At 38.1% G+C, this 19,520-nt stretch overlaps 1 protein-coding gene across 8 annotated transcripts in view; it reads right to left on the bottom strand.

The window, feature by feature from the left end:
• The window catches only part of Robo1 (roundabout guidance receptor 1), a 1,022,024-nt gene that overhangs the window by 136,368 nt on the left and 866,136 nt on the right, over window positions 1-19,520 (bottom strand). For all 8 annotated transcript variants that reach the window (XM_029470376.2, XM_085832285.1, XM_085832284.1 and 5 more), the window contains one exon: window positions 10,538-10,695. In XM_029470376.2, the coding sequence (XP_029326236.1) occupies window positions 10,538-10,695 (158 nt within the window). The remainder of the gene's footprint in view (window positions 1-10,537; window positions 10,696-19,520) is intronic.

Raw genomic sequence — 19,520 nt, 5'->3', positions numbered from 1 at the left:
AATGGAGGAGTTAGGGGAAGGACTGAAGGAGCTGAAGGGGTTTGCAACAACATAGGAAGAACAATAATATCAACCAACCAGAACCCCCTCCCCCAGAGCTCCCAGGGACTAAACCACCAACCAAAGAATACACATGGGACCAAGGGTTCCAGCTACATATGTAGCAGAGGGTGGCCTTGTAGAGCATCAATGAGATGGGAGGCCCTTGGTCCCCTGCAGGCTTGATGCCCCAGTGTAGGGGAATGCTAAGACAATGGGGCAGAGTGGGCAGGTGAGTGGGGGAGCACCTTTCTGGAGACAGGGGAAGGAGGGTGGGATAGGAGATTTTGGATAGGAAACCGGGAAGGGGAATAACATTTGAAATATAAATAAACAAAACAACCAATAAAAAATTTAAAAGAAGCCGGGCGTGGTGGCACACGCCTTTAATCCCAGCACTCGGGAGGCAGAGGCAGGCGGATTTCTGGATTTCTGAGTTCAAGGCCAGCCTGGTCTACAAAGTGAGTTCCAGGACAGCCCGGGCTATACAGAGAAGCCCTGTCTCAAAAAACCAAAAAAAAAAAGAAAAGAAAAGAAAAAAAATTAAAAGAATTTAAGTTGGGATGTGAAAAATTACTTAAAATAAAAGGAGGGTGAAGAGGTCAGGACATTCCAGGAAGATAAAGTACAAGAAGCAAAGACTTTCATAAATCAACAAGAAGCTTGATAATCAAAATTTATAATATGAACAGTTGCCAAGTCCTCATTAGAATATCTGCCATCTATCCTAGAATATGTACTAGACTCGAGGATGTCTCAGTTACTGCAATCCTTTTGAAACGTTTGGGTTCACAAGTAGATCAGAAATGCGGGACTTTCTTTGTATTCAAATTCAATGTTGTGTTTGATGGATCTATCTGTAATTATGTAGATGTGAACATCTGTGAAAGGATCAGAATACTCCCTGGGAACCTAAACCATCATTTCTCAATCAGCCTTCCCCTTCTGAATCATACAATTTCTCAACTTCCCTAAGGATGGAATCTAAGTAGAAGTGTTCTGGATGCGTGGGAAAAAAAGTTGATTCAGTCTGCACAGTGGCTGCCTTAGGCATTTCAGCTCATTTCCCTGTGAACACCACAGCTGAGGCTTGCGTTTCAGAACTCAGCTGGACAAAGGACTAGCACCAGCTTCCTCATCCCAGAATTAGCCTAACCTTCTTACTCATCACATTTACCCTGAGTACACAGGGTGAGTCTGTAGACATGAAGGATCAGGCACATGTGAATGCAGTGTAGATATGAATATTGGCAACGGCCATGGGAGACAAGATGTCTTCTATACACATTGAAAGTATGACTTTTATTAAATATTCATGAAATTACAGTTGATACAGAACAAGAGTTCCTCATTTTCGTTTCCCAGCTAACTCTATGTAGAGTCTTTCCAGGTCTATAATAGCAAAATATAACAGAATATTCAGAATACCTAAGCATGTATCCAGAGAGCATTCCTGCTAAGAGTGAACTAATATAGGTAGTATTAGATAATTCATTTGATAGATACAAGAATTAAAAAGAAATGTATGCATAATAAATAACTTCCATAGGCTCATGAGTGTAAGTATTGAATTCTGGGATTTATAATTTGGTCTTATGATGCCCACACATGTGTTTTACTCTTTTGATGTTTTCCTATTATAAAATTTGAAAACTAAGCAATTAGATTGGACACAAATTTATTTATAATTAATTTGTATAATCCTATCACATATATTGATTTTACTCGTGCTTAAGTCACGAGTAATTTATTTTTGAAGAAACAATGCACATAGTGTGCATTAACTACATGTAAGATGGACAGGAAGACATCTATTTTTGGCTTGCCACCCTAGCTTCCTTTGACCTTGCTGTTAGAGCACTACCTATTTATTTTACAGGAACTCAAATTCAACTTCTCAGGGAAGTGGGGCTCTACATCCTCAGCTGTGGTACATCTAATGATTTCCTCTAGAAGAGAAGGGGACAGGAATCAATGGACATTGAACAATGAAGGAACTAAAGAACAGAGGAGAATACTGACTGAAGGAAGGGAGGAGCAGATGGCTCAGGAAGGAGACATATGGGAATTGGAGGAGAGGAAGCCATTGGCAAGGAGTGGGCAGGATGCCAATTCTGAGAAGGATATAGAGGACACTGGGGATTTGGATGGGATGTGAGTCAGCTGCTTTTTACCCAAATATCACACCAACACGGAAAAAATCAAAGAAACCCTCAAAGACGTACAGGATGCAGAGCAGGGTTGGAAAAAGTTATGACATGCCTCATCCCAGCAATTCTGCCTCATTAACATGGGGTGGGAAGTGCTAAAGTATGTTTGAATGAATAACCAAATTTGCTCATGGCTGCATTATTGATACTTTCAAATCTTAATTTTGCTTGTGGAAGAAATAAAACAGATAAGACCTTCTATTTATCTTGTCATTTTTCCTAATCTGTGGTGCTGATTCTGTTAATGAATAAAACCATTTCCTTCAACCAACTTGGATTCAGTTACTTTCTTAGACTGGACAGGTTTCCAAGGGTAGGATTTCCACTGCTACATATCAGGAGAGTCCAGAGCAAATCGTGGCGATGGCTCGTCATCATATATAAGGTAAATCATTACAAAAAGCCATAAATACACTCATGTTAAAATGAATTGATACAGTGGGCTTTTTTTATTTACACATTTCAAAACTGTATTCAAACAAACAAATAAACACACAAACACATAAATAGAGTCCTAATCTTTGGTTGAACTCAGCTGATTATAATGTATTCTTTATGAAAAGTCTTAAGCTTTTGAAATTTTATCAATTGTTTTCTACAGTACAGATTTCACTTCTAGAGAGAAAAGATGCTAATTCTTGAGTGTAACTATGCTAGTTTGAGAAAAAGCATAACATCTTAAGCTCTTGGAAACTATTGCTAGCTGTGGCAACATGTGCCTAGAATTCCAACAGCAGGGAGGTAGAACAGGTAGACACTGAGTACTTGGTGGAGAGCCAGACCAGCATAATCTGTGAGTGCCAGATGAGAGTGAGAGACACCCCCCCCCCCAGGAATCGTAGAGAGTGACAGTGGAACATAAATGACCTTTATCTGTGTCCTCCATATGCATGCATACTTGCACATACACATAAATACATACATGTACAAGTATAAAAAAATTACTAAAATTAAAAATCCCTTGTAGATAAAAGTCAATGTTACACTAGGATATCGGATCATACATGTAGCACAATCTACTGGTCTTTACAAAAATGTTTTCAATGAACAAACCTGATAATTGCCCCCCAAGCCCCTCTTCCAAGCAATTAGGAGGTGGCCACTGCCTCAGCAGAAAGGCTTAGTATTTACTTGACAGTGTTGCTGCTATCATTAAAACCATTAATACACAGAGCGCTTTGAACACTGTCTGGATTGTAATAGCTGCATAGCTAAGCTTTGTTCCCTAAAAACGTGAAGTGAGAGATATCTTTTTCCAAATGAAATGAAGAGAGCCCATTCTCTGTGTGATCCAGTAGATGAAATGACCATATAAATAATCTACTATATAGTAAGCTGTCTTTACATAGTAGTTACTAAGTTGTTGATGTTTCTACAAGTCTAACCTTGTAAATATTTGTTTGCAACTTTCAGAAAAGATGTGTTTCAAAATTCATTGCAAAGTACATTGAACCAGATCTGAATACAGTTCTTCAGATAAATATTGACTCAATATTTATTTGGTGAACTTTTGATCATTTATTTCTATCTTTCTCCTGTTAATATCAATTTATTAACTTACAAAAACTCTTAGTTTCCAATATCAGTTATTAGCATCTATTTCATAAATACATGCAAAAGTACTATCTTTGATGATAAATCAGTACAAACTTCCTATCTCATACTCTTGATGTTTTATACCAAGTTTTTCCATTTAGGAGAATGGGTCATTAAGGTACATTAACCATCACGTAGGGAAGGAAGCTCATCAATCTTGGGAAGTAATCCACTCCAAAGCTTCAGGAAGTTCCTGAAACTGATCAGATTCACCACTCACCTTCCTCTCCAAGCATATTTAGGCAATAAAGATGGCTGAGAGACATTCTCAGACTACCCAAGATATTTAGAAGTGGCTCGTACCACCCAAACTAACTGGAAGAGGCTCAGACCAACTACGCTTTGTGCAAAAGATACTCTTAAACCCATTGCATAGCCTGTAAAGTGTTCATTAAGGTTCAGAGTTACAGCTCTTGTGAGCTGCCAACCACACTGAGGTGCTGTATCTCTCAATGAATCATTTATATTCCTGGAAATAACCCTCACTCACACTCCTGTGCTTAACCACTACAAAATTCAGTGGTTTACTAAGTTGAGCTTTAGTGGTATCCTTAATGTTGGTCTGTGGACAGTTTTTATCTGGAATAAATAGATATTTATTCTCTTCTTTCCAAAAACAGTGCCAAACAGCATAGGCCTTAGGTAAAAATCATATAATTTCTTTTAATAGTGCTATGGTATATTGTTGCCAGGACAAACTACAGAAATCACAATTGTTCTGCATGTGAGCTCACCAAATATTTGCATATAACCCATTTTAATGACTGACGTTTGACTGGGTAAGTCTAAGTATGTGGGACTCACAGGATGGCATGGATGGTGGCTATACTTGTACTTGTTTTATTAACCACCTCATAGCTTCTAAACAACACTTTAATATCTTAGTTTATAAACCATCGGTTCTTATAAAAATCAAGACAGCAAGGAATCTTCATGAAAAACAATTATTTCTTTAAACTTTGTGCTTGCAATTACTACCATACCACTAGGATGTCAATCATTTCATTTAGAGACCTTAGGTTGGGAAAGTGATGCCAGGGCCCTGTAAAATTTCATGGAGCCTCCTACCATCTACAAACATTTAAAAAATACTATTAAATCACAGAAAACTTATAGACAGAATACTGAATCATCAAACTCAGCCATCAGTCAATGTGTGGAAAACTTTCAAAGACTGTTACCTTTGAAAATGTTTAATCAAAACTATCTTTTTCCCGTCTTTATTTATTAGACATTTGTTCAGAAATCCAAAATTATAGCAGTGTTTCTCTGGGGAAATTTATGAACTACATGTCATCATTTATTGTAGTTAATCTTGTACATGACGAGCTTAATGAATGATTGAGTTCTTTTATAATCTAGAAAACTATTTACGGCAACTATTTTAAACAACTTCTCTTTGACTCAAAAGGAATTCACTTGTCTTAGCAAACCCAAAATTATTGCTTTAATATTTGGCATTATTTTTTCTGTTTTCCCTTTTGATATATTTATAAAATATCTTGATCTTAATATAATAGTTGCAAAATGTAGTGAAATGAAAATATCACTTTTATGAGGTTTATTTTAATATTTTTAAGCATCATAACAGTTATGACTAACTCTCAAAGACATGAAGCAAGTCAATTTCTTCTGATCTGACAACTAAACTACTTCTGTATCTCTTACTTGAAGTACTCATGTCTAAGGGGAAAAAAAAGAAAAGAAATGAAGAAATAATACTTGGGACAAACACCATGTGAGGCCTCCTTTATTCTAAGGGCTACATGCCAAAAGAGTTTGAAAAGATTCTCATGCCATGTAGGAGGGTATGAAAATGTAATTTATATACCTATGTTTTATGAGCATCACAGATCTAAACTTTGGCTCAGAATCTAGGTCATTGTGAAAAGAAATGACTAAAGAATATCCAAAATACAGGTGCAGCTACAATCCAATTACATATTTCCCCTTTCTGCGGGGTGTGTCTTTGTTCTCACAGCTGGAAGATGTGCACTTTAAATTTTCAACAAAGAAATGCCACCACATTAAAGAACTCTAGGAATTCCTGGGACCCAAACTGTAGCCATGGCCATGCTCTCTTCAATGGCCTTTCATACGTATACTGTATCCTTTCATCTCCTGCTTGTCAGTTCTCAACACATTGGGCAGAGCACATCAATGAGCGGAATGAAAACAATCATGTGGATGCAGAGCTTAGGAGAGAAGAACCATATAAAAATACCGCAAAACCAACATCTTCTAAGAATGTTGTTTCAGGTTTTGAAAAAAAAAATGGGAAATACATTCGTACATTCTACTGAGAGTCTAAATTTCTCTCTCTCTCTCTCTCTCTCTCTCTCTCTCTCTCTCTCTCTCTCTCTCTCTCTCTGATTTTATCATTTCATTTATGTTTGCCCAAAGGAAATCAGCAAAACAAAAACAGGTATGATCCAAATAAGAACAGAGATTTTTGAAACCAAACTGCTGATTTTTAGTTTCTCTAGGTGTGGAAATGTGCATTTTCTTTCTAGTTCTTTTTTAACAGTTCAATGGTCATAATTTATACAAAATGCACAGATGGTCTTGGGAGTAGTAAAATTTCAGATGTTACTACTTCCTGGCATATGGAACACTACTGTGGATCAGCGTTTTGGCAGCATGTAAATGATTTTTAAAATTATTTATATATTAACATCTTGGCATCATTTCACAGTCATAGGTTATTACCGCTTTAAATTGTCTGGCTCCTGATGAGAAGGGGTTTTAAAACTGATTCTAAACTGTTGTAGGTATTGAAGGATGGGTGGTTTTGAGTTAGTGGACAGCATCCCTTTGGGTATTAAAGACGGACAAAATTCATAATATTATCTAATACAATATATGAAATGGGGAGAGTATTCCAAGATTTTGCTTAAAAACAAAACAAATTTACTACAACAGGATTAAACTATGAATGCTATAAAAATGTCATAAAAATGAATACACACATATAGAAACACATACAATATAACATTAAAAATTAACCGGTGTTTTATGTTTTATATCTAACATATTATAACCTGTAAAGAGTCCTATCTAGTCTGTGTCCAGTTTCAATATTTTCCCACACTTCTTAAATAATATTTATTTATTTATTTACTTATTTTATGTATGAGTATTCTATCTGCACATATACCTTCATGCCAGAATAGGGCACCAGAATTCATTATAGATGGTTGTATGCCATTGTGTGGTTGCTGGGAAGTTGAACTCAGGACCTCTGGAAGAGTAGCTTTAACTGCTGAGCCATCTTTCCAGCCCCTGGTTTCAGTATTTTTAACATCCCCCCACCCCAAATGCCACATGTCATCTTTGACTGCGACTAGTTCTTACATGTACTGGGCAACCCTTAATCCTCACATTAGTTGATTAACAAGCTGAAATTGATTCCTCCCAGATCCTTCTTAAAAGTCTGGAGAGCTCATTTTCTTTCTTACACACTTTAGGTTTCTGCTGCTCTGTAGTTAGCTTGCCTGTCTCCTTGAGAGCTAAGCCCTGTATCTTTTCCTTTTGGTCTAGACTCATTCCCCACATGATGTCAGTTTCTAAGATTGGAATATGAAATATGAAATGCCTGCTGAGCCTCACAGTCATCAGGATAGACAACTTTATATTAAGGAAACAGTAGTGACTTCTGTCAGCAATATGAGCCTCCATCCATCAAACATGGCATGCTGGTCACAGGAACAAAGTGGAGGAGTGTAAAATTCTGTAATGCATACTTCAGGTCCTGTGCCATGAGCTGTGTTCTATGGTCTAAGCTGACCAGTCGAGAGGAGAGATTGTCTAGTGGTAAAGGAATGGGGTAGCTGAGGTCCACTCAAATACTGGTATTTAATAGTGTTCGTTATGAAGCCAAGACAGTCTAACAGATCTGCCTGAGAAGCTAGGATTGGTCTTTCTTCTGCTCAATGCGAGGGGAGGACTGCCTAGTAATGAGTTCTTGTATGTTTACCACAACTTAATTTATTCTCCAGACTCAACCTCAAGTCTGAATTTCTGACTCATATACCCAACTGCTTATTTCATATATACTTAGATCTTTTATGAGCATTTGAAAATTACCACGCCTAAGCCTCAGCTCCTGATATATCTCACACACCAACCATCTACAGTCAATGCACTCACTGTAGTTAATGGCACCCATATATTCTGACTTTCTCAGGCCAATCCATAAAGGATTGACTCTTCACTTCATATACGCTATATCCAACAGGGTTGAAAATTTGGGGAGGGGGTGCTACTTTACAATATATTAAGGATCTAATTACTTTTCTCTACCTCTCCCCCCCCACCCCCCGACTGGTTCAATCCACCATTTATCTCATGTCTGGATAACTTCAAAAATTCCCTATTAGTCTACTTTTGAGAAGACCACCACTCATAACTTCTGATCTGATAATGAGCAACTTCTCCTAAACGTACCAAGAGGAAAATATAAAATTGTAGTGAGAATTTTGGTGTCTTTAAACACAGAAAAACAATAGGAATATGTTCTTGTTATAATCCCAGGTGTGGGATATAGGGCTGCTTTAGATTGTCTACAACGGCTGACTATGATTTTCCTCGTGATCTTTCAGGGGGGTGATTTTGCCAGCAGTACATAGTTTCTGCAAGTGTATGAAAGTTTCAGCAGGTGGATGACATTTGTAATTCTAGGAACTCTGGAAAGAGTGTATACATGCTAGCAGCAAGTAATGGGTGCAGCCCTTTGCTTATATAGCTGTTGCTGCTGCTGCTGCTGCTGCTACTGTTGGTGGTGGAGGTGGTGGTGGTTGCTGTTGTTGGGGTTTGTCAAGTGGCCATTTGTAAAGAGGAAGTTATTGGATAAGCTGACTTGAAGATCAAATGTGCCCCATGGAATTCAGTCTCCTAAATCAACAGGAAGTTGTCTAGTGATATCGATGTCCCCTTTCCCCACTAGCCTTCCTTCTCTTCCACTTAGTGTTGGGGAGTCTGAAAGTTGGAATAGGTGTGGAGAAGGGTGGTTTAAAAAAAGAAACCCAAAAAGGAGCCCAAAAGCCAGTTATGAAAATTTACACATGTCCCTTACTCATTTCTCTCCATATTTTTATTGAGATATTCTCTGATCATCCTTTTAACATTACATTTCTATGTGATCTCTAATCAATCCCTCTCTACCCCCTCTCTCAAATAATATTGTAAATATTATTTTAAAATAAATAGTATTTCAAAACTACATAATAGAGTTATTTAGTTGATGTTGTTCGTGGTTCTCTCCACAGTTTACCTAATATTGCATTTTAGTTGTTGAGAATTTTGTCTTTAATTTCTATTAAATACCAATAGCTGGTCAGGAGACACTTGAGAAAGTCAAAGATAATAAGGCTTTGAGTGCATCTGAATTACTAAGGCAGGGTAATGGGCATGATAGAGAATATACACGAGTGTGATCTGGGGTAGGACTTAAAGGTCAAATATTCTTATGTTGGTGGCACACAGAGCCCATAGGAACAGTTGTCACTAAGCAGAGAAGTGGTTATCCTCAGTTTCTACTCCCCAGTATTCTTGAACTCATTTCCTCAAGCCACCTTGTTATACAGAGTTTACACTTGGTTTTGAACTGAGTGCTTCTTAAAGGGCGATAGAGCTGAATAATCTTATTCCAGGTTCTACACTTACAAACAATTCTGCGGTGCTCATTTGAAGTCAGATCAGTGCTGAGAAAAGAAAGAAAACTAACAAACAAACAACAAAAATATCAGAACAAACAAAACCCCACACATTATATTTCCTTCCCTAAACATGGCTCTCGCTGGTCCTGTTCTCCTCTCACTTTTGTGTTCTGCTGGTTGGTTAACTGGTTACTCAAGACTAGGGTAAGCGTTTCGTAGATACATTCAATATATATTATAACTTCTTTCATAAATTGGCAGTAATCTTTTCTTTACATAGCTATTACCTTGTGTCAAGCACTTTGCAATGTAAAGTCTCAGCATATATGGAACCAAGATAATAAGAGGGAATACCACACCACCTTAGGGTCATACAACCATAGAATCCACGAGAGCAGTGGGCTAAGGTGTTTTGTGAACACTTATAGGACAAGTAGTTAGAAAAGCCACACGGAATTGTGGTTGGCAAAAAAGACAATGCATCCCATATTCTCTACTTAAAACAGAGATTTTAAAATCTAATCTGAGATCATGGCATTTTATTTTGTCATGAGGCATAGTCCTCATTTACAGCATGGGATTCTATTTTTCAGAAGCGAAAGTCAACTACACAGAAGAGAAAAGCAAGTTGAAAAAGAGAGTCAGCTACAGCAAACCCTTGAAGTAACTTCGGAGAACTTCTGGAAGTGTCTTATAAAAATGGATTTTGTAATAATATTAACTGGAAATACATGGAAATGGCCTAAGCATCAAGCAATCGTAATAATTAAGTATATATGTATAAGTATGAAATCATACATTTTAGATTTGGAAATATATTTCCTGACTTTTAGTAACTTCTAAAGACATTTCCATCACTTGTTTTCATGTGTACACAAGGAAAATAGATATATTTCTTTTAAAAGAAGAATGGAAACCGAGGGCCAATGCAAGGCTTTGTCCCGGAGAACTGATTTCCACATCCTCTTTTTGCTTGGGTTAATGATGCATGCAGCTATCCTGCAGATGTTCCCTGCCACTGGATTCAGTACTCACAGTGATTCTTTCATCTTTATCATCCAGGGGTGAGCCATCCTTTTTCCAGGAGATGGTGGGCTCTGGATGGCCCCGTGGAGGCTGGCATTCCATGACTGCAGGCTCACCTACCGCCACCATGACATCTGAAGGGTTTTGTCTGAAGTCATCCCGTAGTACTGTAGGGACAAGATTAAATCATCACACTCAATAAGGAAATATGCAGTCCTTATCTCTGAGCTTCAGCAATAGTGACATCTATTAGAATATACTCCCACTAATAGCTATCTCAGGGAAGCTTGAAGAACTCCCATCTATTATCAGCATTTGCTGCTTACAAGAGGGACTTGTCCCATGAGCATACTCAGATAGGATTATTTCTTGTTCTTCACAGGCCAGCAAGCATGTACGCTCTGCTACTTTTCCCCCTCACAGTTAGCATTCCATCTGAATTGTATGAATTTCTGCCCACCATGTATTTTTCTCTCTTCCATACCCCGACTCTAACTGAATCCATTACTTACAGAAAACTTCATGACAATGCTTTCTATTAGTATATCAATTACATATACACAAAAAATATGAATTTATTTCAAAGCATATATTTAAGCGATTTAATAGATATTTATACTCTATGACCAACATAATTTAAATATAGTCACTATGAAAACTTCACACACACACATTTGCCAATGACTTCAAAATCAGTTCCTTTTTTTAAATCAGTGGACAGGAAGAAGTTAGAACACACAGATTATAACTAATAACAACATCAGAATTTATGTCCAAAGTTATTTTTGAGGTAGTATTTTATTAAATTCATAAACCTATTTAGAGTCAAATAGAGTAACAATCCCTTTTCTACTGAAAACCCTATATTTTAAAGGAGTAAATGATCTATTCGTGTCATCTCAACTGGACAGTAATACACTGTTAGCATACTATAAAAAAAAGGCATTATTTACTTAGTCTCTGAAGGGAAAATTTGGGAAATTAAATAATGTGCTCTAAAAGTTCATACAGGGACATGGTCCTCAGTGCCTCAATGATATCAGGAGATTCTAAATTACATGGCATTATCATCAAGCCTTAAATCATAAGCATGTTCTTTACCAGATAATCTTATGTCCATTATTTATAGCCCCCATTTTAAATGACAAAGCAAGGAAGACTACATACACATCATCACAAAGTGAAATAAATGGTTAAGTTGCCCATCCTTGTTTTCTGTCATCCTGTGTGGAATAAGATGTGAACCGTTTTCATAACGTCAATGAAGGGAACACTTGAAACATTTATTTGTAAGTCAGGCACATAAATCTGGAGATGAACGGTGTTTATCTTTATAAAACTACTGAACAGAATTTTAGAACTGTAGTTGTGTATTGCACTGGATACATTGTCACCCATGTGGCTTTTAAAAATGCTCTAATGGATGAGGAGTCAGGATACTGAAAATCTTTGCTCAAACCATCAGTTAAAATAGAATCAACCTTAAATGTTGGTCTCTCAGCCTGGAATAAACTAACTGCCTCCCAGTCGTTTATAGTTTCCCACCTTTCCCTTCTTTCCTTCCCTTTGTTTGTGCTAGCCATATTCATGTAACTGGGAAAGCCAAGGAACCCATGCCAAACTGGGTTTATCCTGCATCTTGAAACAACTTCTTCCTATCCTTGGAAAGAATGCTACTTCCTATCTTTAGAAAGAGGAGTGAGAGGAAAAGAAACCCTGGACGGCCGCAACTGTTGCAATGGTAACTTTTACACTATATAATCTTAAAACAGCACAGATACAAAGTGCATTTTGTTGAGTGAGGGGGTCTTCATCATCTGATCATCCTCTCCTTATAAAAATAAGCAGAGCTGGAAGGCTTTCACCCGTTCTAAGCTATGCTGTTATTAGGTGTTAAGAATGTAAAATAAACAAAATGTAAAGTTTATAGAAATTAACTGGCCTTAACAGGCAGCAAACTCCCATACTGGATCATGTTACTAATCAGGGACAACACCCCTGAAATTCCTTAAGACCCCTAAAATACCCAAAAGAAAATATCTTTCAAATGAAAGTAAATATTACATTTTTTATAAGTGGTAGACTAAAACAATCTCTATCATACTTTATCTTATTTATAAGTGAGAATCATCTCCCTAATAAGCCAACAAATATTGAAATGTCTTCTGGAAATATCAAAGGTTTAAGATTAGTCAAGCTGTACTTGCCAAGTATCATATGATTTGGTCTGCTGTTGCAGTGTATAAGAGAAAACTAATAATGCATAATCCATTAAAGATTGCTGCTTAGATAGTGCTCAGGCAATTATTTTTGCAGCTGTTAAGTATAAAAATCCAGTAATGCTTATGGCTACAGGCAATGTTTCATAAAAGTATGAATTTAAGACTTTTCTTTCTTCTATAAAAATAATATTTCTTACTTAGACTTGTCTTGAAATTTTCCTTTGGAGGAAAATATTGTATGTCATATTATTAAATGACATTATTTTAATTAAGTTGTCCAATTTAAAAGTCCTGTAGACATATGTAAGTAATTAAAAAATTAAGTTCAACTGACTGGGAGCATCTTGGTAGAAAAACTCCAAGTCATGGATCTTTTAAAAAAAATTGTCTTTTTCTCTATTTATCCATGGTACCTGCTATGTGTGATTACTATAAGATTTTAAAAAGATAACTCAGTTTTCAATAAAGTATGATATTGATTTGAAATGAACAAACAACATTTATACGTCTACCACGTTTCAATTAAGAAATGGCTGATCGGGGCTGGAGAAGTGGCTCAGTGGTTAAGAGCACTGACTGCTGCTCAAGAGGTCATGAGTTCAAATCCCAGCAACCGCATGGGGGCTCACAACCACCTGTAATGGGATCTGGTGTGTGTGTGTGTGTGTGTGTGTGTATGTAGACACAGCACTCATACACGTTAAATAAGTAAGTAAATATTTAAAAAGAAGAAGAAGAACAAGAAAGTGCAGGTCAAATCTGCTGAGACAGCGATGGCTTTCCTCTTCTTGTCTGCGTCCTTTAAATCCTGCTATATGGGCTGATGCACATTTAGTTAACAAGCTCTCCGTGTCTTCCACTTTGTTAAATAAAAGACGGCACGGCATTAGCCAATCCCCGAAAGTGGTTGACTCTAGTCACCCCTTTAAAGCAAAATGAAGCTTACAATTATTTCTGTTTCTGAATCACATTAGACAGGTTTTAGCTGAAAATTTTCATCACATTTCATTTTATTTATATGTGTGTGTATATGGGCTCACATATGCCATGGCACATCAATGTTGGTCAGGGAAAACTTGGAAGAGTCAGTGTTCTCCATCCTACACATGGGTCCCAAAGATTAAACTCAGGGTGTTAGGCTTGGCATCACACGTGCCTTTACTGACTGTATTAAATATAAACCATGAACAAAACAACTACCAGGAGTTTTTGAAAGCACAAAACCAAAACGATCACACCCCAGGGATGCACCTGAATCGTATCCACCTGCTATGGAGAAGCTCAGGGGAAAAGCCGACAAAGTTCCTGTGTAGGGCAGGGTCAGTCTTTGCAGAACACTCTTCGGGAACACTACACCAAGCTTTAGAACTGGAAGGAGGATAATTATCTCAGGACAGGCAGGAGATTGGCTGTATCCAAATCCTTCCCATTATAAGGAGCAAGGAAGCTTGTCGGTAGGCCAAGAAAGGAGAATCCCGACACCTAGTGAGTTATCCTTGTTTTTTTCCTTTAAAAATAAAGGAAAACAAAAAACCATCTATGGCATTCCTGTCCTGTAAATCACAATTCTCTTTTTGTCTTTCCCACAAGTCCACACTCCTATAAATGGTCTTAGAAGTCTTCACACCCATTCTCATAACTCCCCTGTCCTGGTACTTTGAAGACCATCTCAGATTCTCTGTATTCCCTAACCACATACTATACAACCATGACCTACACGCCTTTGCCTTCACAAATCATAGCCTTGCAGTGCTGTTAGGAACCTGACAGTGTGCCTTCCAAAGTTCTTGTCTTAGAAATTAATGAATTATGGGTTGCTGAGGTGGCTGGGTGGGTAAAGAAAGCCGATTACTGGCAGGCCTGCCAACCTGAGTTCTGTCTCTAGAACGTAGATGGGGAAATGAGAACCAACTGAATTTTGTTGTCCTATGAAACCTCTACACATGAACAACCCAGACAGTGTGAAGGGGAAAACAAACAAAGGAATAAATATAAAAGGAAGCGACAGAAATGGCTTAGGAATAGAGATGACCTGAGGTAGGTTCCCAGTACCCACACAACAACTTACAACCATTGGTAAATCTAGTACCAGGGATTTGGTGCTGTCTTCTGGCCATTTTGGCTTCTGCAGCACCAGATATACAGGTGGTACACACACATACATGAAGATAAAACACCCATTGCATAATAAAGTGAAATCAAATAAAATCAAATTGTAAAATGAGAATCTCAAAACTTAGGACTCCTCAAGGGAAAGAAACACGTCACCAAACCAATGAAAAAAAAATGTAATAACACATGCTTAACAAGTGTCCACTGGTCACTGCCACCTCAGATAGTCCTCAGAACCAACTCAGAAGAAAGTGAGGTTACTGAATTTGTGACACAAAAGGGGAATGAATGTTTAAAGAGTCAAGGGCAAGCCTAAATCAGCTCTCTAGCCACATAAGGAAATTCTCCACCCAGTGGCTTGTCTATCAGTCTTGTGTGAAAACCATTTGCAATTCCAAATACTTAAGTATCCTCATGTAACTAATATTTCAGCTTCCTTCAATGGAACAGAAGTTCACTGAGAAATTTCCCTCCTGACAGTCATCTGGCTATCTTCTTAACATTCTGTCCTCAGACTCTGCCACGTTTGGAAGGGACCTCTTCACATTTTGAACAGCACATTGAAAGTCAGAATTCATTATCCAGAATGCATATGATGTGTTATTTCTCTCGTCAACAGTTTATTTCAACCCAAACCCAACAGAACAGGCTGTACAAGAATAAGCATTTTAATTGAACAGAGGCATTTTAATGAGAACCGGGTATCTTGGGAGAAAAACAAATGAAGGTAGCACACAGTCGTGAGATCTATTTTTCTCCACAAAAGGGAATCCTATCAATGAAACTATGCAGCAAATAGGAAATGTTTATGAGGAGAGAAGAAACAAAAAGCAAGGGTACTGGAGAGGAAAACAAGCTAGGATAACTTGTAGCTGCTAAGTAATATGTTTATGCTGAGTAAGGCACTGTATTCCCTCAAACTTAAACAATTTTTCAACTTGGAGTAGTTCATAAATGACTCACCTTTACAATACACCTTGACCTCTATCGGAATGCCAACTTGCACTAAGAATTGCTATTTAATTTAAAAATTAATTCTTTGATATGGGATATCTGTCCTAATTGTAAATGTTGTGTCTGGTAAATATGCTATAAAGTTCTTCAAATTTTTTAATACAAGATAAAATATATGATATATATCAAGTCTACGGTTAGGGAGTTGGCTCACTTAACAATACACTTACTGTACAAGCAAGGGGACAAGAGATGGATCCGCATTATCCACATAACAACGGGCAGTGGTATGTACTTATAATCTCATTGGCATGTAGAAATAGGCAGATTCCAGAGGCTCAGTGGCCAGCTCGCCAGCCAAACAGAATGAGTGAGGTCTGGGCCTGTGAAACACTCTGTCTCCTAAAGCAAGGTGAATGACTCACAGGAATGACACTGGGAATGTCCTGTGCCCGACATGTACGCACAGACCACAGCAACCCTCCCCGATCCAAAATCCATGTCAGAAAAAGAAATTGAATAGGATTTCCAGCAAGTTGTTTTGAATGACCAGATATACTTTGGGAGCTGCACAGGAATGTACAGGGATATCTAAACTGTTCATTTTCCTGACTGTTTGTTGGAACGTGATACTTAGAGGACAAAAAGATTTAAATATCTCAAAATATTCTTAAGTCATCCGTCAAATTTTAACTTTAAATAGTCCACATGTACAAGAAGATATGACATTAAGTATGAGAATGAAAGGGACAGGGTGTGAAATAATACTTCATCCAGTGATGTGCCTTTTAAGCCACCATCTTGTAATGGTATCAATGCCATTCTTTTCTAAAACATTACCTTCATATATCTGATCTGTGCAGGGCATTGAGCTTACAGAAATTGTTACCATGTTCAGGTTTTCATGTTGACATGGGATCTATCTAGGAGTGTTGTTCCATAATTACACCATCTTCTACACGTGGTTTTAATGCATGCCACTTTATTTTAGAATGGTACATTTCGCTTTGGTTAAGACTTGGTGGGGGGTGGGGTACGATATGCTGAAGAAACACTCGTTTCTCAAAGGCTAGAGCTCCTGAGATTTCCGAAGCTGCTGAATCTCCATCTTGGGAAAGAAGTTTACTGTCTACTTAAAAATTATGTATTCATACTCAGCTGGTGCTGGAAGATAACAGGTATCAGTCAATCTTAGGGAAGTGATAAGCAACCACTGCAAACAGAAAGAGATCCTACTGGCAGAACAGAAGTGCCTGGTAATAATCTGTTCCTTTACATAAGGCATGCAGAAGGAGCCAGCTCAGTTAACACATGTGAATGCTCCCTCAGTCGGGTTCTGCTGGGCTGCAGTACTGGGGCCATGTTGTTCTTGGCCATTTTCCCCCACCATTATGATGCAGCTGGGGGGTGGGGGTTGGGGAAACTAAGACCTTTTGTATATTGGGCAAAAATCAATGTTCAGACTGCACTTACTTGTGATCTCTATTTCCATTTTGCAGAAGCCTAGACAACATTGTGATTCTTCCTGCTCTATGCCTTAGGATACCTCCCAGCCTTTCTGACAATGGCACCAATTCATGGAATCCAAGGATAGGTTGGTTTGGCATGCTAGGTCACAGTGAACATCTATCACATTCCAGAGAAAAGTGGACATTCATAAGAATAGACTTTCACATAGCCAAGTCCCAGCAGATTAGAAAGTCTGGGGTAACGTAAGAAAAAAAAATCTGGAATATTGAAGGAGGTGAGCCAAGTGGATAACTCATGTCCTTTATGTTAAAACTGTCAGTAACCTACTGGACGGGCGTGCATCTTACATGCTTGAATATAAAATAAAGTGGGAGTGAAATTAATTTACTACTGAAAACTGCCTTACTTATGAGGCAGAAATTTATGGGCCTGTGACGCATCTGAGTTAGAAAACGGAAGTGGCACATTTCAGAATTACCAGTGCTTCTTGGAGAACCTTGTGACTGTGATAAGTAGACTTACAATGACTCAGTTATTCCCACACGAAACGGAGTTTTACGCTCTATCTCGATAGGGTTATTATGAAAACTAATTATTTAATGTTTATACAGGACTTGCCATTTTTATGGGGCATTACATCTACAAAGAATTATTGCTATTAGTCACTGGGTAAGGAATTGCCAAATTTCTCAGCTGCCAGTACAAATGTGGAAGGAGGACAAAGAATGCCATTGACGAGGGCGCCTAAGCGCCAGAGTGAAAGTCACACTCAGGGATACCCTGGCAGGGTTAAAACAACAGAGACAAAATGGGGCTATCTGAGCTATGGGACTCTGATTAGAGCAGGAGAGGAAGACTTTCTTTCTTTCTCCCATCAAACCAACTTTATATTTAGTATCCCACACTCAAAGAGTCTTTAGGCAAAAGAAAATTCTTCTGCATTTACTGCCTGCCTCCAGCTGAAGGTCAACTTCACGAGAACAATCACTTCCATATCACCACTGCTCCGAACAGTGGGGAAGATACAGTAAGCATCCGTCAAGGTTCACTGTGCACTACCTGTCCACTGGTGACAGCGACCAGCAGGAATCCTATTCTCAAAAAGCTCTGAGATAAAGGGAGGGTGACAGACAATATTTAAGTGAATGCTACGGGTAATATATCATGGTAAATAAACAATTATTTACTGTATATTAGTAAAAATGAACACACATATTTATGTGTACAGATGTACAATTAATATTACATATTATTCTGCATATCATAATATGTAACATATTGCGTATATATTATTATTGTGATACAAGGCAGGAAGGACGCTGTGTGGAAGATTTATGGCAAACAGAAGTTTTGAGGGAGTAAAGGGGCTCTGAGGAAGGAAGAGGTGAACGGAAGCCTGAAAAATAAGCACGGATTAGCTTACGGAAGTACACTGCAGGAAGAGCAAGTAATCTGTGAGGACACGGAAACCTGGCACTGTAAAGGAATTCTAAGAGACTTAGCCCGCCTGGTGCAGTGGGCCAAGTTGATGGCAATGCAGTATGAGGTTGGCAGAGAAAGGTGGAGCCGTTGTGCTGAGTGCACAGCAGCCTACAGAAGGAGCTGGTTTCTAGGACGTATCCCATAATGACCCCAAAGATCCATACAGTAGGTTTGTGGTGTTTATCTCATACTGAGGTGCTCATTCTCACTGCTCTATGAGTGAACATGAGATGGAAATAAGAATGGCGAGAGATAAAGAAATTCTGTATTAACTAGGGAAAAGGGCAGGGGCGCGGGTTCTTGTGTTACTAGTAGGTTGGGGCAAATTGGAGATGCATTTGTAGGTAAAATTGAAACTGACTTCAAGAGGGGTGGACGTGGACAGAAATAGGTCAAAACCTATGCCCACACCTCTTACATAACTGAGCATGCCCTCGTAAACATATAGTTGACAATGCCAAGGTAAATTCTCCCACAGGGAAGAACAAGAATACAGGAAATGCTTTTCGGTTTGCTAAAGAACCAGCATAAAGGTAACATAAGTCCATTTTGTTGATTAATCTATTATGGTTTCGAACTCTACTCCTTATAACACAAGATTGAGTTTTACCAAGAGAACTAACTGTATTACAATATTTCAAAGTCCAGTTTATTAAGTGGTAATGTCCTTCAATCAGCTAAAGTATATTATGATTTTAGGATGGTTGATTTTAACATAATTTGACACATCATATACTTTATCTGACTTAAAA

Source organism: Mus caroli, unplaced genomic scaffold, assembly GCF_978045245.1.
Source record: "Mus caroli unplaced genomic scaffold, Mus_caroli_1 scaffold_17, whole genome shotgun sequence".
NCBI lineage: Eukaryota > Metazoa > Chordata > Mammalia > Rodentia > Muridae > Mus > Mus caroli.
This window is presented reverse-complemented; position numbering and strand designations above follow the sequence as displayed.